This window comes from Ranitomeya imitator, chromosome 10 (assembly GCF_032444005.1).
Source record: "Ranitomeya imitator isolate aRanImi1 chromosome 10, aRanImi1.pri, whole genome shotgun sequence".
Lineage (NCBI taxonomy): Eukaryota > Metazoa > Chordata > Amphibia > Anura > Dendrobatidae > Ranitomeya > Ranitomeya imitator.
The window spans coordinates 8,116,545-8,141,675 of record NC_091291.1 but is presented as its reverse complement, the minus strand read 5'-3'; the positions used below and the strand labels follow the sequence as shown (position 1 = coordinate 8,141,675).

The 25,131-nt window shown below is 41.8% G+C and overlaps 1 protein-coding gene across 2 annotated transcripts in view; it reads right to left on the bottom strand.

The window, feature by feature from the left end:
- Nucleotides 1-891: 891 nt before the first annotated feature.
- Nucleotides 892-25,131, bottom strand: part of ARHGAP33 (Rho GTPase activating protein 33) — a 73,477-nt gene continuing 49,237 nt past the window's right edge. For both annotated transcript variants that reach the window (XM_069741735.1, XM_069741737.1), the window contains 5 exons: nt 7,280-7,413; nt 7,131-7,199; nt 6,252-6,800; nt 3,902-4,266; nt 892-2,138 (listed from right to left, as the gene is read on the bottom strand). In XM_069741735.1, the coding sequence (XP_069597836.1) occupies nt 1,128-2,138; nt 3,902-4,266; nt 6,252-6,800; nt 7,131-7,199; nt 7,280-7,413 (2,128 nt within the window). In that variant the 3' untranslated portion in view covers nt 892-1,127. The remainder of the gene's footprint in view (nt 2,139-3,901; nt 4,267-6,251; nt 6,801-7,130; nt 7,200-7,279; nt 7,414-25,131) is intronic.

The window sequence follows — 25,131 nt, the reverse complement described above, 5'->3', positions numbered from 1 at the left end:
AAAAAGAAAGAAAGAAGAAGAAGAGGGCTCTGAAATTTCAATTTCGGATTAAGTTGCATTATGAGGTTTCCTCGGAGGAAGGGCTGGTGTTTCCTCAGGGGCGGGGCTTCAGTGACACAATGTAACAAGGTTATTTAAAAAATAAAATACAGGAAAAAATAAAAACTTAAGACCGTTTTTGTTTTTGTGCAAAAATTCATTACTCCACGTGAACCCTTATGAAGAATTTGGTGCCGAAAAATTTGATTGAATAATACGAGACAAAAATTAAAAAAAAAAGAAGGAAAAGTTGAATTGTACATTTTTTAGTTGCTGGGAAAAATGATCATAAAGAATTGATATTTAAAAAAAAAAATATTTGAAAAATCTAATTAGATTTTTGTGTAATAAATAAAAATAATTCTACATATTTGATTTTTAAGTTCCAAGTTTCTAGGGGGAATTTAAGGCACGAGCCAATATGTGGGGGATGGGTAGAAAAGGCGCCGATCAGGGCAAGGGTAGAGTGCAGTATATAAGTGACATCATATACGAGTCTGATGACATCAGCGCACATTATAGCCCCCTATGCCGCAGAAGGAAGCGGAGAAAAAAAACGAGTGCAATTACCATGGAATGGAATAAATAATCGCGGCCCGTGACGGTGATTTAATTCTGGGCATAATCCAAGTCTTAATTTGCTTTCAGACCCTCTTCCTGCCCATCTCGGAGCAAACATGAACATGAATAATTGTAGGGGGATCTGTCTGCTGGGATAGGTCATCAATTATCATTAACCCCTGCATGGCAGTACAATCCACAAACTTCATTGGTTTGTGACATAGTGTGTGTGTGTGTATATATATATATATATATATATATATATATATATATATATATATATACACACACACACACACGAAGTGTTAACGTGGGGGGGAAATAGTCTTCCTTTTTGTAAATTGAGGCGAAACTGCTCCCGTATCCCCCACACAAAATCACTAAACACAACAAGCTACGAATTCCAGCACAAATGAGCTGCTGTTTGGTTTCTGGCTCCTCGGGGGCGGGGCTTGGAAGAGACCAACTATCAAATAGGTGGTTCGAAATAAGTGAAACCTACAAGAAGATGGTTTTAAGGTCTTCTCTCAGCAGTAACTCCGCGTTTGTCCCTCAGTGTGAACCGTCCAGGGTGATCCCATGAATCCTGCGGGGGTGGCCGACCTGTGTGGGGGTCCTCTTTGCTCCAGGTTTCCATACAGAGTCCCTCCCTCTGACATCATACAATGCGGAGCCACAAAGCCCATCCTCTGGCCCCCTCCGCCAGGATTCTCATAGGAGATAATTGGAGGGTCTCTACCCTCTTGGTATTTAGGTTGCGTGCCCCACATCCCGGTGTGAGAAAGTGGAGGTGGGCGAAAAAAGCTAAGTGACCCCTCCCTTCTTAGCGGTTGGGGGTTGTGTTGTTTTTTTGCAGCTTGAGGGTCTCCAAAACTTTCATGCCTTGCCATACTTGGGGGTGGGCCGCAAGGATGTTTATGTGGCAGGTCTGGTTTTGGATCTGTGGAGTCTCGATTGCCTTGGAAATGACCCCCCAGATCAGCTTTTGGGGGGAGATTCACATAAATTGGTTCCTCCCTTCTCCTTTGTTGAAGTCGTGAAGTGATAGACTGACCTCTACCATCTGTGGTCCCCATATACGAATACGGGACGCTTCCCCCCACAACGTACGGACGCAAGTGTGCGGGAGGCGTCCTATCCCAACGCTGGTAACTCAGAAGCTCTGGCTCCGGTGGAGGGCGCCCATACCAACCAGGTGGGGGAACAGAATGAGGGTGAGACGGAGGGGACGCCATGTAGGGCCAAGGCGACTGGATTAATCCATATGAAGCATTGAGTGGTGCCATATGAGGATGAGGAGAGTCTCCCAAAATTTCATAATAGAGGCCCTCGGGCTCTGGCCAAGGAGGAGCATTGCGGTGTGGAGGCATCCGAGGTCCTTCCTCTGGGAATCTGTATGGGGGTGGACGAGTGCGCGGAGGAAAAAGGCTTGGAGGGGCCGGAAGGCTGCCAGACCTCGTATGCAGACGAGGCGCTCGGGAAGGAGGGCCGGCAGCTGGGGCCATTTTTCGGAGATCTAGTGGAGTGGATCCGGCTGCCTGCCAAAGCAAAGACGTAAAGAAGAAAAGTAAGCGAGTGCCGCCAAATAAGCTCATGGTGACCTCTGCCACCATACGCCGCCCACAAGGACCTCTGCCACCGTACACAGCCCACGAGGACCTCTGCCGCCATACGCAGCCCACGAGGACCTCTGCCGCCGTATGCAGCCCACGAGGACCTCTGCCGCCATAAGCAGCCCACGAGGACCTCTGCCGCCGTACGCAGCCCACGAGGACCTCTGCCGCCGTACGCAGCCCACGAGGACCTCTGCCGCCGTACACTGCTCACGAGGACCTCTGCCGCCATACACAGCCCACGAGGACCTCTGCCGCCGTACACCGCCCATGAGGACCTCTGCCGCCGTACGCAGCCCACGAGGACCTCTGCCGCCGTACGCAGCCCACGAGGACCTCTGCCGCCGTACACTGCTCACGAGGACCTCTGCTGCCGCACACAGCCCACGAGGACCTCTGCCGCCGTACGCAGCCCACGAGGACCTCTGCCGCCGTACACTGCTCACGAGGACCTCTGCTGCCGCACACAGCCCACGAGGACCTCTGCCGCCGTACACCGCCCATGAGGACCTCTGCCGCCATACACAGCCCACGAGGACCTCTGCCGCCGTACACAGCCCACGAGGACCTCTGCCGCCGTACGCAGCCCACGAGGACCTCTGCCGCCGTACGCAGCCCACGAGAACCTCTGCCGCCGTACACTGCTCACGAGGACCTCTGCTGCCGCACACAGCCCACGAGGACCTCTGCCGCCATACACTGCCCACGAGGACCTCTGCCCACGAGGACCTCTGCCGCCATACGCCGCCCACGAGGACCTCTGCCACCCTACACGAGGACCTCTGCTACCGTACACTGCCCACAAGGACCTCTGCCGCCGCACACAGCCGATGAGGACCTCTGCCACGTATGCCGCCCACGATTACCTCTGCCACCATACATCACCCACGACGACCTCTGCCACCATACACGACGACCTCTACCGCCATACGCCGCCCATGAGGACCTCTGCTGCCATACACTGCCAACAATGACCTCTGACACCTACAATCACCTGTGTTACTACACACAGTCCATACCATCATATAATGATAGTAAGTGGCCTTTCCAGCCATACACTAGTCTTCGATGTCCTGCGCCACCCTATACTGGTCTCGGAGTTTGTGCGTCACCTATACTGGTCTCTGACGGCCTGCGCCACCCTATACTGGTCTCTAATGGCCCGCGCCACCCTATACTGGTCTCTGATGGCCTGCGCCACCCCATACTGGTCTGTGATGGCTTGTACCACCCTATATTTGTCGGTAAAGGTCGGTGCCACCCTATACTGGCCTATGATGGCCTGCACCACCCTATACTGGTCTCTGATGTCCTGCTCCACCCTATACTAGTCTGTCATGTCCTGCACCACCCTATACTAGTCTGTCATGTCCTGCACCACCCTATACTGGTCTCTGATGTCCTGCTCCACCCTATACTGGTGTCTGATGTCCTGCTCCACCCTATACTGGTCTGTCATGTCCTGCACCACCCTATACTGGTCTCTGATGTCCAGCGCCACCTATACTGGTCTCTGATGTCCTGCTCCACCCTATGCTGGTCTGTGATGTCTTGTGCCACACTATACTGGTCTGTAAAGACTGGTGCCACTTTATACTGGTCTTGGATGAGCAGCATCACTGGTCTGTGCAGATATGTGCCATTCAATAGTATTATGTAATATTTTGCATGCCTTTGAGCCTCCTCACCATTGTACTGTGCAGCTGGGGTCTTGGTGGCCGATGCTGGGTGGTGATCTTCTCACTGGGGCACATTACGGGGGGCCGCAGCTCTGAGTACAGGGGACCCTCCCTTGGTGCGGAGCTCTCACTGCACTCCATGGACAGGGAACGTCTGAACACCGAGGTGGCGGGGTGCGGGGGCCCCGATCTCTGCGATGACTTTGCAGGGACTGTCCCGGTGGATATTGAAGACTGGAGGGCTCGCTGGGCGCTCTCCGCCAATTTCAAGGCCATAACCCGAGCAGGATCCTTGGGCGGTGGCGGAGGAGGGAGCTGTCGCATAACGGACATTGGTGGAGGGGGAGCGGATTGCTGTGGAGAGAGCGTCACTCCTGTGAGAAAAGGGTTAAAACACAGGTAGGTGTTCAGTACGTGGCCAAATCCTCGCGGCATTCACAGTGTATGGGCGTCTGATACTCCAGTCACAGCCAGAGCTGCAGTCACAGACAGACGGGTCAGTGCTGGCAGCATTCTGAATGCAGCCCTGGGAGGGACCGGAGCATCAGACGCGGCACAGATTTCTCTTAATAGGGAATGTTCAGGATTTTATAAAATTTGCAATTTAGCAGCAAATATAAGACCATAATAAAATAATAAAATAAAGAGAATTCACCTTCAGATTCTTCCTTCCCAGCACTACGGAGGCCCCCGCCATCCTGCAGCTAGTCACATGCTGTACGTGATTCACAGGACCGCTGCAGCCAATTACTGGTCTACACACTATCCTGCTGTTCATATCGGCCAGTGATTGGCTGCAGAGGTCCCATAAACTATAACAGTGAAGACATATCTGCAGGGACGGTGGAGGACCACAAAAGCTGCGGTGCAGGGGACCACCAAACTGCGGTGCTGGAAGTACAGGGGACCACCAGAGCTGCAGTGCTGAAGGTGCAGGGGACCACCAGAGCTGTGGTGCTGGAGGTGCAGGGGACCACCAGAGCTGCGGTGCAGGGGACCACCAGAGCTGTGGTGCTGGAGGTGCAGGGGACCACCAGAGCTGTGGTGCTGGAGGTGCAGGGGACCACCAGAGCTGTGGTGCTGGAGGTGCAGGGGACCACCAGAGCTGTGGTGCTGGAGGTGCAGGGGACCACCAGAGCTGTGGTGCTGGAGGTGCAGGGGACCACCAGAGCTGCGGTGCTGGAGGTGCAGGGGACCACCAGAGCTGCGGTGCTGGAGGTGCAGGGGACCACCAGAGCTGCAGATGCAGGGGACTACCAGAGCTGCGGTGCTAGAGGTACAGGGGACCATCAGAGCTGCGGTGCTGGAGGTGCAGAGGACCACCAGAGCTGCGGTGCTAGAGGTGCAGGGGACCACCAGAGCTGCGGTGCTAGAGGTGCAGGGGACCACCAGAGCTGCGGTGCTAGAGGTGCAGGGGACCACCAGAGCTGCGGTGCTAGAGGTGCAGGGGACCACCAGAGCTGCGGTGCTGGAGGTGCAGGGGACCACAAGAGTTGCAGATGCAGGGGACCACCAGAGCTGCGTTGCTAGAGGTGCAGGGGACCACCAGAGCTGCGGTGCTGGAGGTGCAGGGGACCACCAGAGCTGCAGTGCTAGAGGTGCAGGGGACCACCAGAGCTGCGGTGCTAGAGGTGCAGGGGACCACCAGAGCTGCGGTGCTAGAGGTGCAGGGGACCACCAGAGCTGCGGTGCTAGAGGTGCAGGGGACCACCAGAGCTGCGGTGCTAGAGGTGCAGGGGACCACCAGAGCTGCGGTGCTGGAGGTGCAGGGGACCACAAGAGCTGCGGTGCTGGAGGTGCAGGGGACCACCAGATCTGCGGTGCTGAAGGTGCAGGGGACCACCAGAGCTGCGGTGCTAGAGGTGCAGGGGACCACCAGAGCTGCGGTGCTGGAGGTGCAGGGGACCACCAGATCTGCGGTGCTGAAGGTGCAGGGGACCACCAGAGCTGCGGTGCTAGAGGTGCAGGGGACCACCAGAGCTGCGGTGCTAGAGGTGCAGGGGACCACCAGAGCTGCGGTGCTAGAGGTGCAGGGGACCACCAGAGCTGCGGTGCTGGAGGTGCAGGGGACCACCAGATCTGCGGTGCTGAAGGTGCAGGGGACCACCAGAGCTGCGGTGCTAGAGGTGCAGGGGACCACCAGAGCTGCGGTGCTGGAGGTGCAGGGGACCACCAGAGCTGCGGTGCTGGAGGTGCAGGGGACCACCAGAGGTGCGGTGCTGGAGGTGCAGGGGACCACCAGAGCTGCGGTGCTAGAGGTGCAGGGGACCACCAGAGCTGCGGTGCTAGAGGTGCAGGGGACCACCAGAGCTGCGGTGCTGGGGTTAATCAGCCTGAGCAGACCGACATGGCTACTAACCTTTTGGGGGGTCTTCCTGGTTGGGAGCCCCAGTTGCTTTTCCCTTCACCTCCTTCAGACAGGTCTCGCCAAGTCGCAACTGACAGGACTGAAGCAGCACGTTCAGCATCTGAGGAGGAGGAGACAGACTGCGGGGTCCCTGGATCCCCTTATCTGTGACCAAGCGCTCCGGGGGGCTGTGTGACGGGGACGGGGAGCAGCCACCGGGGGGCGACAGGCTGAGTCGGCGCGGCAGGGAATGGCCTTGGCTCGTCACTTCTGCTCTGACTATTGTAGGAGACTTCACTTCTTCATGGTCAGAAAAAGACAGACGGAAAGATAAAGGGTCAAAGCCCAGACCGTCCATGTCCGGGAGCGGCGGCGACAGGTCCAGGTCCTCCTCGATCCACGCCGACTGGGGACGCCCTGCTGTGGGAGGAGGGGACGGCACCCCGGGGGGAGAAGGGGACGACTGTGCCAGGCTTTCTGCCGAGCGGCAATGTGGCAGCCGGGTGGTGAGGCCGTCACTTGTGGAGCGCGGGCGGCGGAGGCGCGAGGTCCGCTGAAACCCTGAAAAGGAACGAGAGAAAAACAGAGCAGTTACCCAAATACAATGTCCGGGAAATGCTCAGATACTGCTCCATTCTCAACAATTTATAAATTCGGGAGACCTAAGACGCCATTAGCAGCCCCCCGCCCTCCTCCGCCATGCTGAGAATCACAGACGGCTCCATTATAAATGCTGAGACGTGAAAGGAGCTCCCCCTGCTGGAATCACGATGCAATAATCCCACCTGTCACAGCAGAGGGGAGCGCAGCCCCCCGAAATATAGACCTGCACCAACCACAACAACAGGGTGATCGTGTCACAGCTCGGAGTCAGAAAAATGGAAGATTTACCCGTCCCGCTGGTGTGAGAGCACAACGACTCCTCGCTCTTAGCCGAGCGCAGCGTCACTGATTCCAACACTGCAGGGAGAGAAAAAGAGAGAAGAGTAAGGAAACAGTCAGCAAGAGGCGATAGTAACGATAACAATACTATACATCACCTCTTTGGTGGGCCGCAGCCTCCCGGAGACCACCAGAGCGAGACTTCTTCTGCTGTGATGAATGTTTTCCTATAGCGAAAAATGTTCTCCAGCTGCTTCCACCGCCAGACTTCTTCCTGCTACGCGGAGCTTTCCTATAAAAGTAACAGCATTATATCAGTAGTATTCCTATACCCAGGGGCAGTATTATAGTAGTTATATTCTTGTACATAGGGGGAAGTATTATAGTAGATATATTCTTGTACATAGGGGGCAGTATTATAGTAGTTATATTCTTGTACATAGGGGGCAGTATTATAGTAGTTATATTCCTGTATATAGGGGCAGTATTATAGTAGTTATATTCTTGTACATAGGGGCAGTATTATAGTAGATATATTCTTGTACATAGGGGCAGTATTATAGTAGTTATATTCTTGTACATAGGGGGCAGTATTATAGTAGTTATATTCCTGTATATAGGGGCAGTATTATAGTAGTTATATTCTTGTACATAGGGGGCAGTATTATAGTAGTTATATTCCTGTATATAGGGGCAGTATTAAAGTAGATATATTCTTGTACATAGGGGCAGTATTATAGTAGATATATTCTTGTACATAGGGGCAGTATTATAGTAGTTATATTCTTGTACATAGGGGGCAGTATTATAGTAGATATATTCTTGTACATAGGGGCAGTATTATAGTAGTTATATTCTTGTACATAGGGGGCAGTATTATAGTAGTTATATTCCTGTATATAGGGGCAGTATTATAGTAGTTATATTCTTGTACATAGGAGCAGTATTATAGTAGTTATATTCTTGTACATAGGGGGCAGTATTATAGTAGTTATATTCTTGTACATAGGGGGCAGTATTATAGTAGTTATATTCCTGTATATAGGGGCAGTATTATAGTAGTTATATTCTTGTACATAGGGGCAGTATTATAGTAGATATATTCTTGTACATAGGGGGCAGTATTATAGTAGTTATATTCTTGTACATAGGGGGCAGTATGATAGTAGTTATATTCCTGTATATAGGGGCAGTATTATAGTAGTTATATTCTTGTACATAGGGGGCAGTATTATAGTAGTTATATTCCTGTATATAGGGGCAGTATTAAAGTAGATATATTCTTGTACATAGGGGCAGTATTATAGTAGATATATTCTTGTACATAGGGGCAGTATTATAGTAGTTATATTCTTGTACATAGGGGGCAGTATTATAGTAGATATATTCTTGTACATAGGGGCAGTATTATAGTAGTTATATTCTTGTACATAGGGGGCAGTATTATAGTAGTTATATTCCTGTATATAGGGGCAGTATTATAGTAGTTATATTCTTGTACATAGGAGCAGTATTATAGTAGTTATATTCTTGTACATAGGGGGCAGTATTATAGTAGTTATATTCTTGTACATAGGGGGCAGTATTATAGTAGTTATATTCCTGTATATAGGGGCAGTATTATAGTAGTTATATTCTTGTACATAGGGGCAGTATTATAGTAGATATATTCTTGTACATAGGGGGCAGTATTATAGTAGTTATATTCTTGTACACAGGGGGCAGTATGATAGTAGTTATATTCCTGTATATAGGGGCAGTATTATAGTAGTTATATTCTTGTACATAGGGGGCAGTATTATAGTAGTTATATTCCTGTATATAGGGGCAGTATTAAAGTAGATATATTCTTGTACATAGGGGCAGTATTATAGTAGATATATTCTTGTACATAGGGGCAGTATTATAGTAGTTATATTCTTGTACATAGGGGGCAGTATTATAGTAGATATATTCTTGTACATAGGGGCAGTATTATAGTAGTTATATTCTTGTACATAGGGGGCAGTATTATAGTAGTTATATTCCTGTATATAGGGGCAGTATTATAGTAGTTATATTCTTGTACATAGGAGCAGTATTATAGTAGTTATATTCTTGTACATAGGGGGCAGTATTATAGTAGTTATATTCCTGTATATAGGGGCAGTATTATAGTAGTTATATTCTTGTACATAGGAGCAGTATTATAGTAGTTATATTCTTGTACATAGGGGGCAGTATTATAGTAGATATATTCTTGTACATAGGGGGCAGTATTATAGTAGTTATATTCCTGTATATAGGGGCAGTATTATAGTAGTTATATTCTTGTACATAGGGGCAGTATTAAAGTAGATATATTCTTGTATATAGGGGGCAGTATTATAGTAGTTATATTCTTGTACATAGGGGCAGTATTATAGTAGTTATATTCTTGTACATAGGGGGCAGTATTATAGTAGTTATATTCCTGTATATAGGGGCAGTATTATAGTAGTTATATTCTTGTACATAGGGGCAGTATTATAGTAGATATATTCTTGTATATAGCGGGCAGTATTATAGTAGTTATATTCTTGTACATAGGGGCAGTATTATAGTAGTTATATTCCTGTATTTAGGGGCAGTATTATAGTAGTTATATTCTTGTACATAAGGGCAGTATTATAGTAGATATATTCTTGTATATAGGAGCAGTATTATAGTAGTTATATTCTTGTACATAGGGGCAGTATTATAGTAGTTATATTCTTGTACATAGGGAAATATTATAGTAGTTATATTCTTGTACATAGGGGGCAGAATTATAGTAGTTATATTCTTATATATAGGGGGCAGTATTATAGTAGTTATATTATTGTACATAGGGGCAGTATTATAGTAGTTATATTCTTGTACATAGGAGCAGTATTATAGTAGTTATATTCTTGTACATAGGGGGCAGAATTATAGTAGTTATATTCTTAGATATAGGGGGCAGTATTATAGTAGTTATATTATTGTACATAGGGGCAGTATTATAGTAGTTATATTCTTATATATAGGGGGCAGTATTATAGTAGTTATATTATTGTACATAGGGGCAGTATTATAGTAGTTATATTCTTGTACATAGGAGCAGTATTATAGTAGTTATATTCTTGTATATAGGGGGCAGTATTATAGTAGTTATATTCTTGTACATAGGAGCAGTATTATAGTAGTTATATTCTTGTACATAGGGGCAATATTATAGCCGTTATATTCTTGTATATAGGGGGCAGTATTATAGTAGTCATATTCTTGTACATAGGGGGCAGTATTATAGTAGTCATATTCTTGTACATAGGGGGCAGTATTATAGTAGTTATATTCTTATATATAGGGGGCAGTATTATAGTAGTTATATTATTGTACATAGGGGCAGTATTATAGTAGTTATATTCTTGTACATAGGGGCAGTATTATAGTAGTTATATTATTGTACATAGGGGCAGTATTATAGTAGTTATATTCTTGTATATAGGGGGCAGTATTATAGTAGTTATATTCTTGTACATAGGGGGCAGTATTATAGTAGTTATATTCTTATATATAGGGGGCAGTATTATAGTAGTTATATTCCTGTACATATGGGGCAGTATTATAGTAGTTATATTCTTGTACATAGGGGCAGTATTATAGTAGTTATATTCTTGTACATAGGAGCAGTATTATAGTAGTTATATTCTTGTACATAGGAGCAGTATAATAGTAGTTATATTCTTGTACATAGGGGCAATATTATAGTAGTTATAATCTTGTATATAGGGGGAAGTATTATAGTAGTTATATTCTTGTACATAGGGGGCAGTATTATAGTAGTTATATTCTTGTACATAGGGGCAGTATTACAGTAGTTATATTCTTGTACATAGGAGCAGTATAATAGTAGTTATATTCTTGTACATAGGGGCAGTATTATAGTAGTTATATTCTTGTATATAGGGGGAAGTATTATAGTAGTTATATTCTTGTACATAGGGGGCAGTATTATAGTAGTTATATTCTTGTACATAGGGGGCAGTATTATAGTAGTTATATTCTTGTATATAGGAGCAGTATTATAGTAGCTATATTCTTGTACATAGGGGCAGTATTATAGTAGTTATATTCTTGTACATAGGGGGCAGTATTATAGTAGTTATATTCTTGTACATAGCGGCAGTATTATAGTAGTTATATTCTTGTATATAGGAGCAGTATTATAGTAGTTATATTCTTGTATATAGGAGCAGTATTATAGTAGCTATATTCTTGTACATAGGGGCAGTATTATAGTAGTTATATTCTTGTACATAGGGGGCAGTATTATAGTAGTTATATTCTTGTACGGGCAGTATTATAGTAGTTATATTCTTGTACATAGGGGGCAGTATTATAGTAGTTATATTCTTGTATATAGGAGCAGTATTATAGTAGTTATATTCTTGTACATAGCGGCAGTATTAGTTATATTCATGTACATAGAAGGCAGTATTATAGTAGTTATATTCTTGTATATAGGAGCAGTATTATAGTAGTTATATTCTTGTACATAGGAGCAGTATTATAGTAATTATATTCTTGTATATGGGGCAGTATTATAGTAGTTATATTCTTGTACATAGGGGCAGTATTATAATAGTTATATTCTTGTACATAGGGGCAGTATTATAGTAGTTATATTCTTGCACATAGGGGCAGTATTATAGTAGTTATATTCTTGTACATAGGAGCAGTATTATAGTAGTTATATTCTTGTATATAGGGGCAGTATTATAGTAGTTATATTCTTGTACATAGCAGTATTATAGTAGAAAAAGCAGAAGTCCAGCGCGGGTGATGTCCGTAAAAAATACCTTTTATTCCATATTCGTTAAAAGCACATAAATCCAAAGTCCATCTTCATATCCATAGACACAAAAACGGGTGATTCATACCAGTGACAGTCACAGGCTTAAAGTGCATTAAAATCATACGCGTTTCAACGGTCGTGCCGCCTTACTCATTGTGATCAATGAGTCATCACAATGAGTAAGGCGGCACGACCGTTGAAACGCGTATGATTTTAATGCACTTTAAGCCTGTGACTGTCACTGGTATGAATCACCCGTTTTTGTGTCTATGGATATGAAGATGGACTTTGGATTTATGTGCTTTTAACGAATATGGAATAAAAGGTATTTTTTACGGACATCACCCGCGCTGGACTTCTGCTTTTTCTTCAAACTACTTGCTGCACTGCATGATCCGTGCGCTGGGCCTGAGAGGAGGTGAGCTGATCTTCGTTGCTTTTTCTTTCCAGTATTATAGTAGTTATATTCTTGTACAAAAGGGGCAGTATTATAGTAGTTATATTCTTGTATATAGGGAGCAGTATTATAGTAGTTATATTCTTGTATATGGGGCAGTATTATAGTAGTTATATTCTTGTATATAGGGGCAGTATTATAGTAGTAATATTCTTGTACATAGAGGCACTATTATAGTAGTTATATTCTTGTATATAGGAGCAGTATTATAGTAGTAATATTCTTGTACATAGGAGCAGTATTATAGTAGTTATATTCTTGTATATAGGAGCAGTATTATAGTAGTTATATTCTTGTACATAGGGTCAGTATTATAGTAGTTATGTTCTTGTACATAGGGGGCAGTATTATAGTAGTTATGTTCTTGTACATAGGGGGCAGTATTATAGTAGTTATATTCTTGTACATAGGGGCAGTATTATAGTAGTTATATTCTTGTACATAGGAGCAGTATGATAGTAGTTATATTCTTGTACATAGAGGCAGTATTATAGTAGTTATATTCTTGTATATAGGGGCAGTATTATAGTAGTTATATTATTGCACATAGGGGCAGTATTTTAGTAGTTATATTCTTGTATATAGGGGCAGTATTATAGTAGTTATATTCTTGTACATAGGAGCAGTATTATAGTAGTTATATTCTTGTACATAGGAGCAGTATTATAGTAGTAATATTCTTGTACATAGGAGCAGTATTATAGTAGTTATATTCTTGTACACAGGGGGTAGTATTATAGTAGTTATATTCTTGTACATAGGAGCAGTATTATAGTAGTTATATTCTTGTACATAGGGTCAGTATTATAGTAGTTATGTTCTTGTACATAGGGGCAGTATTATAGTAGTTATGTTCTTGTACATAGGAGCAGTATTATAGTAGTTATATTCTTGTATATAGGGGCAGTATTATAGTAGTTATATTCTTGTATATAGGAGCAGTATTATAGTAGTTATATTCTTGTATATAGGGGCAGTATTATAGTAGTTATATTATTGCACATAGGGGCAGTATTTTAGTAGTTATATTCTTGTATATAGGGGCAGTATTATAGTAGTAATATTCTTGTACATAGGAGCAGTATTATAGTAGTTATATTCTTGTATATAGGAGCAGTATTATAGTAGTTTGAAGGAAAAAGCAGAAGTCCAGCGCGGGTGATGTCCATAAAAAATACCTTTTATTCCATATTCGTTAAAAGCACATAAATGCAAAGTCCATCTTCATATCCATAGACACAAAAACGGGTGATTCCTACCAGTGACAGTCACAGGCTTAAAGTGCATTAAAATCATACGCGTTTCAACGGTCGTGCCGCCTTACTCATTGTGATAAAAATAAAATGAAAGAGGGCTGCCATATAGGACTGGGCCCATTAGGTTACACCCCCTGATCTTGCAGACAACAGAAACAGGGCAACACCTACAGGTAATTAATGAGTTTAGCCTGAAATTTGCATGTACAAATACTAAGCTTAAGGCAGGAGAAAGAGAGGGGTAAAAAAAAAAAAAAAAAGTCTATGGACTTTTATATTGATGTTATATATACAAGAATTATAACTTATCATTCATAATAATTCATAAGATCCTGCCGGATATTCATGCCTAGGGGGGCTCTGGACTTAAGTTGATCCATGTACCATATCGCTCTGTTGGTTATTTTTCTTTTTATATCTCCCCCTCGGAATGGAGCTTTAACCCTTTCCATCCCGCGGACCTCCAATGAGCTGACATCCCCATTGTGTTTATGGATGAAGCGTCTTATGGGTGATTTTATTCACTGCATCAGACAAGTGCCTCCTTATTCTCACTTTCAGGGGACCCCCTGTGCACCCCACATATTGCTGCTCACAGGTGGTGCAATTAATCAGATACACCACATTGGAGGTGTTGCAGTTAATGTAGTGGTTAATTTTGTAGGTCTTTTTGGTGACAGATGAGTGGCATGAATATCCGGCAGGATCTTATGAATTATTATGAATGAGAAGTTATAATTCTTGTACAGTGGGGCAAAAAAGTATTTAGTCAGTCAGCAATAGTGCAAGTTCCACCACTTAAAAAGATGAGAGGCGTCTGTAATTTACATCATAGGTAGACCTCAACTATGGGAGACACTGAGAAAAAAAAATCCAGAAAATCACATTGTCTGTTTTATTAACAATTTATTTGCATATTATGGTGGAAAATAAGTATTTGGTCAGAAACAAAATTTCATCTCAATACTTTGTAATATATCCTTTGATGACAATGACAGAGGTCAAACGTTTTCTGTAACATAGTAACATAGTAACATAGTTAGTAAGGCCGAAAAAAGACATTTGTCCATCCAGTTCAGCCTATATTCCATCATAATAAATACCCAGATCTACGTCCTTCTACAGAACCTAATAATTGTATGATACAATATTGTTCTGCTCCAGGAAGACATCCAGGCCTCTCTTGAACCCCTCGACTGAGTTCGCCATCACCACCTCCTCAGGCAAGCAATTCCAGATTCTCACTGCCCTAACAGTAAAGAATCCTCTTCTATGTTGGTGGAAAAACCTTCTCTCCTCCAGACGCAAAGAATGCCCCCTTGTGCCCGTCACCTTCCTTGGTATAAACAGATCCTCAGCGAGATATTTGTATTGTCCCCTTATATACTTATACATGGTTATTAGATCGCCCCTCAGTCGTCTTTTTTCTAGACTAAATAATCCTAATTTCGCTAATCTATCTGGGTATTGTAGTTCTCCCATCCCCTTTATTAATTTTGTTGCCCTCCTTTGTACTCTCTCTAGTTCCATTATATCCTTCCTGAGCACCGGTGCCCAAAACTGGACACAGAACTCCATGTGCGGTCTAACTAGGGATTTGTACAGAGGCAGTATAATGCTCTCATCATGTGTATCCAGACCTCTTTTAATGCACCCCATGATCCTGTTTGCCTTGGCAGCTGCTGCCTGGCACTGGCTGCTCCAGGTAAGTTTATCATTAACTAGGATCCCCAAGTCCTTCTCCCTGTCAGATTTACCCAGTGGTTTCCCGTTCAGTGTGTAATGGTGATATTGATTCCCTCTTCCCATGTGTATAACCTTACATTTATCATTGTTAAACCTCATCTGCCACCTTTCAGCCCAAGTTTCCAACTTATCCAGATCCATCTGTAGCAGAATACTATCTTCTCTTGTATTAACTGCTTTACATAGTTTTGTATCATCTGCAAATATCGATATTTTACTGTGTAAACCTTCTACCAGATCATTAATGAATATGTTGAAGAGAACAGGTCCCAATACTGACCCCTGCGGTACCCCACTGGTCACAGCGACCCAGTTAGAGACTATACCATTTATAACCACCCTCTGCTTTCTATCACTAAGCCAGTTACTAACCCATTTACACACATTTTCCCCCAGACCAAGCATTCTCATTTTGTGTACCAACCTCTTGTGCGGCACGGTATCAAACGCTTTGGAAAAATCGAGATATACCACGTCCAATGACTCACCGTGGTCCAGCCTATAGCTTACCTCTTCATAAAAACTGATTAGATTGGTTTGACAGGAGCGATTTCTCATAAACCCATGCTGATATGGAGTTAAACAGTTATTCTCATTGAGATAATCCAGAATAACATCCCTCAGAAACCCTTCAAATATTTTACCAACAATAGAGGTTAGACTTACTGGCCTATAATTTCCAGGTTCACTTTTAGAGCCCTTTTTGAATATTGGCACCACATTTGCTATGCGCCAATCCTGCGGAACAGACCCTGTCGCTATAGAGTCCCTAAAAATAAGAAATAATGGTTTATCTATTACATTACTTAGTTCCCTTAGTACTCGTGGGTGTATGCCATCCGGACCCGGAGATTTATCTATTTTAATCTTATTTAGCCGGTTTCGCACCTCTTCTTGGGTTAGATTGGTGACCCTTAATATAGGGTTTTCATTGTTTCTTGGGATTTCACCTAGCATTTCATTTTCCACCGTGAATACCGTGGAGAAGAAGGTGTTTAATATGTTAGCTTTTTCCTCGTCATCTACAACCATTCTTTCCTCACTATTTTTTAAGGGGCCTACATTTTCAGTTTTTATTCTTTTACTATTGATATAGTTGAAGAACAGTTTGGGATTAGTTTTACTCTCCTTAGCAATGTGCTTCTCTGTTTCCTTTTTGGCAGCTTTAATTAGTTTTTTAGATAAAGTATTTTTCTCCCTATAGTTTTTTAGAGCTTCAATGGTGCCATCCTGCTTTAGTAGTGCAAATGCTTTCTTTTTACTGTTAATTGCCTGTCTTACTTCTTTGTTTAGCCACATTGGGTTTTTCCTATTTCTAGTCCTTTTATTCCCACAAGGTATAAACCGCTTACACTGCCTATTTAGGATGTTCTTAAACATTTCCCATTTATTATCTGTATTCTCATTTCTGAGGATATTGTCCCAGTCTACCAGATTAAGGGCATCTCTAAGCTGTTCAAACTTTGCCTTCCTAAAGTTCAATGTTTTTGTGACTCCCTGACAAGTCCCCCTAGTGAAAGACAGGTGAAACTGCACAATATTGTGGTCGCTATTTCCTAAATGCCCAACCACCTGCAGATTTGTTATTCTGTCAGGTCTATTAGATAGTATTAGGTCTAAAAGTGCTGCTCCTCTGGTTGGATTCTGCACCAATTGTGAAAGATAATTTTTCTTGGTTATTAGCAGAAACCTGTTGCCTTTATGGGTTTCACAATATCCGGGTAGTTTAATATCCGGGTAGTTAAAGTCCCCCATAACCAGGACCTCATTATGGGTTGCAGCTTCATCTATCTGCTTTAGAAGTAGACTTTCCATGTGAAGTAAGTCTTCACAAGGTTGCCACACACTGTTGTTGGTATGTTGGCCCATTCCTCCATGCAGATCTCCTCTAGAGCACTGATGTTTTTGGCTTTTCGCTTGGCAACACGGACTTTCAACTCCCTCCAAAGGTTTTCTATAGGGTTGAGATCTGGAGACTGGCTAGGCCACTCCAGGACCTTGAAATGCTTCTTACGAAGCCACTCCTTTGTTGCCCTGGCAGTGTGCTTTGGATCATTGTCATGTTGAAAGACCCAGCCACGTTTCATCTTCAATGCCCTTGCTGATGGAAGGAGGTTTGCACTCAAAATCTCACGATACATGGCCCCATTCATTCTTTCATGTACCCAAATCAGTCGTCCTGGCCCCTTTGCAGAGAAACAGCCCCAAAGCATGATGTTTCCACCACCATGCTTTACAGTAGGTATGGTGTTTGATGGATGCAACTCAGTATTCTTTTTCCTCCAAACACGACAAGTTGTGTTTCTACCAAACAGTTCCAGTTTGGTTTCATAAGACCATAGGACATTCTCCCAAAACTCCTCTGGATCATCCAAATGCTCTCTAGCAAACTTCAGACGGGCCCGGACATGTACTGGCTTAAGCAGTGGGACACGTCTGGCACTGCAGGATCTGAGTCCATGGTGGCGTAGCGTGTTACTTATGGTAGGCCTTGTTACATTGGTCCCAGCTCTCTGCAGTTCATTCACTAGGTCCCCCCGCGTGGTTCTGGGATTTTTGCTCACCGTTCTTGTGATCATTCTGACCCCACGGGGTGGGATTTTGCGTGGAGCCCCAGATCGAGGGAGATTATCAGTGGTCTTGTATGTCTTCCATTTTCCAATTATTGCTCCCACTGTTGATTTCTTCACTCCAAGCTGGTTGGCTATTGCAGATTCAGTCTTCCCAGCCTGGTGCAGGGCTACAATTTTGTTTCTGGTGTCCTTTGACAGCTCTTTGGTCTTCACCATAGTGGAGTTTGGAGTCAGACTGTTTGAGGGTGCGCATAGGTGTCTTTTTATACTGATAACAAGTTTAAACAGGTGCCATTACTACAGGTAATGAGTGGAGGACTGAGGAGCATCTTAAAGAAGAAGTTACAGGTCTGTGAGAGCCAGAAATCTTGATTGTTTGTTTCTGACCAAATACTTATTTTCCACCATAATATGCAAATAAATTGTTAAAAAAACAGACAATGTGATTTTCTGGATTTTTTTTTCTCAGTTTGTCTCCCATAGTTGAGGTCTACCTATGATGTAAATTACAGACGCCTCTCATCTTTTTAAGTGGTGGAACTTGCACTATTGCTGACTGACTAAATACTTTTTTGCCCCACTGTATATATAACATCCATATAAAAGTCCATAGACTTTTTTTTTTTTTCCCCCTCTATCTTTATAGTAGTTATATTCTTGTACATAGGGGCAGTATTATAGTAGTTATATTCTTGTACATAGGGGCAGTATTATAGTAGTTATATTCTTGTACATAGAGGGCAGTATTATAGTAGTTATATTCTTGTACATAGGAGCAGTATTATAGTAGTTATATTCTTGTACATAGGGTCAGTATTATAGTAGTTATATTCTTGTACATAGGGGCAGTATTATAGTAGTTATATTCTTGTACATAGGGAGCACTATTATAGTAGTTATATTCTTGTACATAGGAGCAGTATTATAGTAGTTATATTCTTGTACATAGGAGCAGTATTATAGTAGTTATATTCTTGTACATAGGGGGCAGTATTATAGTAGTTATATTCTTGTACATAGGGGCAGTATTATAGTAGTTATATTCTTGTACATAGGGGGCAGTATTATAGTAGTTATATTCTTGTACATAGGAGCAGTATTATAGTAGTTATATTCTTGTACATAGGGGCAGTATTATAGTAGTTATATTCTTGTACATAGGGGCAGTATTATAGTAGTTATATTCTTGTACATAGGGAGCACTATTATAGTAGTTATATTCTTGTACATAGGAGCAGTATTATAGTAGTTATATTCTTGTACATAGGAGCAGTATTATAGTAGTTATATTCTTGTACATAGGGGGCAGTATTATAGTAGTTATATTCTTGTACATAGGAGCAGTATTATAGTAGTTATATTCTTGTACGTAGGGCCAGTATTATAGTAGTTATATTCTTGTACATAGGAGCAGTATTATAGTAGTTATATTCTTGTACATAGGGGCAGTATTATAGTAGTTATATTCTTGCACATAGGAGCAGTATTATAGTAGTTATATTCTTGTACATAGGAGCAGTATTATAGTAGTTATATTCTTGTACATAGGAGCAGTATTATAGTAGTTATATTCTTGTACATAGGGGCAGTATTATAGTAGTTATATTCTTGTACATAGGGGGCAGTATTATAGTAGTTATATTCTTGTACATAGGGGCAGTATTATAGTAGTTATATCCTTGTACATAGGGGCAGTATTATAGTAGTTATATCCTTGTACATAGGGGCAGTATTATAGTAGTTATATTCTTGTACATAGGGGGCAGTATTATAGTAGTTATATTCTTGTACATAGGAGCAGTATTATAGTAGTTATATTCTTGTACATAGGAGCAGTATTATAGTAGTTATATTCTTGTACATAGGAGCAGTATTATAGTAGTTATATTCTTGTACATAGGGGGCAGTATTATAGTAGTTATATTCTTGTACATAGGGGCAGTATTATAGTAGTTATATTCTTGTACATAGGGGGCAGTATTATAGTAGTTATATTCTTGTACATAGGAGCAGTATTATAGTAGTTATATTCTTGTACATAGGGGCAGTATTATAGTAGTTATATTCTTGTACATAGGGGCAGTATTATAGTAGTTATATTCTTGTACATAGGGAGCACTATTATAGTAGTTATATTCTTGTACATAGGAGCAGTATTATAGTAGTTATATTCTTGTACATAGGAGCAGTATTATAGTAGTTATATTCTTGTACATAGGGGGCAGTATTATAGTAGTTATATTCTTGTACATAGGAGCAGTATTATAGTAGTTATATTCTTGTACGTAGGGCCAGTATTATAGTAGTTATATTCTTGTACATAGGAGCAGTATTATAGTAGTTATATTCTTGTACATAGGGGCAGTATTATAGTAGTTATATTCTTGCACATAGGAGCAGTATTATAGTAGTTATATTCTTGTACATAGGAGCAGTATTATAGTAGTTATATTCTTGTACATAGGAGCAGTATTATAGTAGTTATATTCTTGTACATAGGGGCAGTATTATAGTAGTTATATTCTTGTACATAGGGGGCAGTATTATAGTAGTTATATTCTTGTACATAGGGGCAGTATTATAGTAGTTATATCCTTGTACATAGGGGCAGTATTATAGTAGTTATATCCTTGTACATAGGGGCAGTATTATAGTAGTTATATTCTTGTACATAGGGGGCAGTATTATAGTAGTTATATTCTTGTACATAGGAGCAGTATTATAGTAGTTATATTCTTGTACATAGGGGGCAGTATTATAGTAGTTATATTCTTGTATATAGGGGCAGTATTATAGTAGTTATATTCTTGCACATAGGAGCAGTATTATAGTAGTTATGTTCTTGTACATAGGGGCAGTATTATAGTAGTTATATTCTTGTATATAGGGGCAGTATTATAGTAGTTATATTATTGCACATAGGGGCAGTATTTTAGTAGTTATATTCTTGTATATAGGGGCAGTATTATAGTAGTTATATTCTTGTACATAGGAGCAGTATTATAGTAGTTATATTCTTGTACATAGGAGCAGTATTATAGTAGTAATATTCTTGTACATAGGAGCAGTATTATAGTAGTTATATTCTTGTACACAGGGGGTAGTATTATAGTAGTTATATTCTTGTACATAGGAGCAGTATTATAGTAGTTATATTCTTGTACATAGGGTCAGTATTATAGTAGTTATGTTCTTGTACATAGGGGCAGTATTATAGTAGTTATGTTCTTGTACATAGGAGCAGTATTATAGTAGTTATATTCTTGTATATAGGGGCAGTATTATAGTAGTTATATTCTTGTATATAGGAGCAGTATTATAGTAGTTATATTCTTGTATATAGGGGCAGTATTATAGTAGTTATATTATTGCACATAGGGGCAGTATTTTAGTAGTTATATTCTTGTATATAGGGGCAGTATTATAGTAGTAATATTCTTGTACATAGGAGCAGTATTATAGTAGTTATATTCTTGTATATAGGAGCAGTATTATAGTAGTTTGAAGGAAAAAGCAGAAGTCCAGCGCGGGTGATGTCCATAAAAAATACCTTTTATTCCATATTCGTTAAAAGCACATAAATGCAAAGTCCATCTTCATATCCATAGACACAAAAACGGGTGATTCCTACCAGTGACAGTCACAGGCTTAAAGTGCATTAAAATCATACGCGTTTCAACGGTCGTGCCGCCTTACTCATTGTGATAAAAATAAAATGAAAGAGGGCTGCCATATAGGACTGGGCCCATTAGGTTACACCCCCTGATCTTGCAGACAACAGAAACAGGGCAACACCTACAGGTAATTAATGAGTTTAGCCTGAAATTTGCATGTACAAATACTAAGCTTAAGGCAGGAGAAAGAGAGGGGTAAAAAAAAAAAAAAAAAGTCTATGGACTTTTATATTGATGTTATATATACAAGAATTATAACTTATCATTCATAATAATTCATAAGATCCTGCCGGATATTCATGCCTAGGGGGGCTCTGGACTTAAGTTGATCCATGTACCATATCGCTCTGTTGGTTATTTTTCTTTTTATATCTCCCCCTCGGAATGGAGCTTTAACCCTTTCCATCCCGCGGACCTCCAATGAGCTGACATCCCCATTGTGTTTATGGATGAAGCGTCTTATGGGTGATTTTATTCACTGCATCAGACAAGTGCCTCCTTATTCTCACTTTCAGGGGACCCCCTGTGCACCCCACATATTGCTGCTCACAGGTGGTGCAATTAATCAGATACACCACATTGGAGGTGTTGCAGTTAATGTAGTGGTTAATTTTGTAGGTCTTTTTGGTGACAGATGAGTGGCATGAATATCCGGCAGGATCTTATGAATTATTATGAATGAGAAGTTATAATTCTTGTACAGTGGGGCAAAAAAGTATTTAGTCAGTCAGCAATAGTGCAAGTTCCACCACTTAAAAAGATGAGAGGCGTCTGTAATTTACATCATAGGTAGACCTCAACTATGGGAGACACTGAGAAAAAAAAATCCAGAAAATCACATTGTCTGTTTTATTAACAATTTATTTGCATATTATGGTGGAAAATAAGTATTTGGTCAGAAACAAAATTTCATCTCAATACTTTGTAATATATCCTTTGATGACAATGACAGAGGTCAAACGTTTTCTGTAACATAGTAACATAGTAACATAGTTAGTAAGGCCGAAAAAAGACATTTGTCCATCCAGTTCAGCCTATATTCCATCATAATAAATACCCAGATCTACGTCCTTCTACAGAACCTAATAATTGTATGATACAATATTGTTCTGCTCCAGGAAGACATCCAGGCCTCTCTTGAACCCCTCGACTGAGTTCGCCATCACCACCTCCTCAGGCAAGCAATTCCAGATTCTCACTGCCCTAACAGTAAAGAATCCTCTTCTATGTTGGTGGAAAAACCTTCTCTCCTCCAGACGCAAAGAATGCCCCCTTGTGCCCGTCACCTTCCTTGGTATAAACAGATCCTCAGCGAGATATTTGTATTGTCCCCTTATATACTTATACATGGTTATTAGATCGCCCCTCAGTCGTCTTTTTTCTAGACTAAATAATCCTAATTTCGCTAATCTATCTGGGTATTGTAGTTCTCCCATCCCCTTTATTAATTTTGTTGCCCTCCTTTGTACTCTCTCTAGTTCCATTATATCCTTCCTGAGCACCGGTGCCCAAAACTGGACACAGAACTCCATGTGCGGTCTAACTAGGGATTTGTACAGAGGCAGTATAATGCTCTCATCATGTGTATCCAGACCTCTTTTAATGCACCCCATGATCCTGTTTGCCTTGGCAGCTGCTGCCTGGCACTGGCTGCTCCAGGTAAGTTTATCATTAACTAGGATCCCCAAGTCCTTCTCCCTGTCAGATTTACCCAGTGGTTTCCCGTTCAGTGTGTAATGGTGATATTGATTCCCTCTTCCCATGTGTATAACCTTACATTTATCATTGTTAAACCTCATCTGCCACCTTTCAGCCCAAGTTTCCAACTTATCCAGATCCATCTGTAGCAGAATACTATCTTCTCTTGTATTAACTGCTTTACATAGTTTTGTATCATCTGCAAATATCGATATTTTACTGTGTAAACCTTCTACCAGATCATTAATGAATATGTTGAAGAGAACAGGTCCCAATACTGACCCCTGCGGTACCCCACTGGTCACAGCGACCCAGTTAGAGACTATACCATTTATAACCACCCTCTGCTTTCTATCACTAAGCCAGTTACTAACCCATTTACACACATTTTCCCCCAGACCAAGCATTCTCATTTTGTGTACCAACCTCTTGTGCGGCACGGTATCAAACGCTTTGGAAAAATCGAGATATACCACGTCCAATGACTCACCGTGGTCCAGCCTATAGCTTACCTCTTCATAAAAACTGATTAGATTGGTTTGACAGGAGCGATTTCTCATAAACCCATGCTGATATGGAGTTAAACAGTTATTCTCATTGAGATAATCCAGAATAACATCCCTCAGAAACCCTTCAAATATTTTACCAACAATAGAGGTTAGACTTACTGGCCTATAATTTCCAGGTTCACTTTTAGAGCCCTTTTTGAATATTGGCACCACATTTGCTATGCGCCAATCCTGCGGAACAGACCCTGTCGCTATAGAGTCCCTAAAAATAAGAAATAATGGTTTATCTATTACATTACTTAGTTCCCTTAGTACTCGTGGGTGTATGCCATCCGGACCCGGAGATTTATCTATTTTAATCTTATTTAGCCGGTTTCGCACCTCTTCTTGGGTTAGATTGGTGACCCTTAATATAGGGTTTTCATTGTTTCTTGGGATTTCACCTAGCATTTCATTTTCCACCGTGAATACCGTGGAGAAGAAGGTGTTTAATATGTTAGCTTTTTCCTCGTCATCTACAACCATTCTTTCCTCACTATTTTTTAAGGGGCCTACATTTTCAGTTTTTATTCTTTTACTATTGATATAGTTGAAGAACAGTTTGGGATTAGTTTTACTCTCCTTAGCAATGTGCTTCTCTGTTTCCTTTTTGGCAGCTTTAATTAGTTTTTTAGATAAAGTATTTTTCTCCCTATAGTTTTTTAGAGCTTCAATGGTGCCATCCTGCTTTAGTAGTGCAAATGCTTTCTTTTTACTGTTAATTGCCTGTCTTACTTCTTTGTTTAGCCACATTGGGTTTTTCCTATTTCTAGTCCTTTTATTCCCACAAGGTATAAACCGCTTACACTGCCTATTTAGGATGTTCTTAAACATTTCCCATTTATTATCTGTATTCTCATTTCTGAGGATATTGTCCCAGTCTACCAGATTAAGGGCATCTCTAAGCTGTTCAAACTTTGCCTTCCTAAAGTTCAATGTTTTTGTGACTCCCTGACAAGTCCCCCTAGTGAAAGACAGGTGAAACTGCACAATATTGTGGTCGCTATTTCCTAAATGCCCAACCACCTGCAGATTTGTTATTCTGTCAGGTCTATTAGATAGTATTAGGTCTAAAAGTGCTGCTCCTCTGGTTGGATTCTGCACCAATTGTGAAAGATAATTTTTCTTGGTTATTAGCAGAAACCTGTTGCCTTTATGGGTTTCACAATATCCGGGTAGTTTAATATCCGGGTAGTTAAAGTCCCCCATAACCAGGACCTC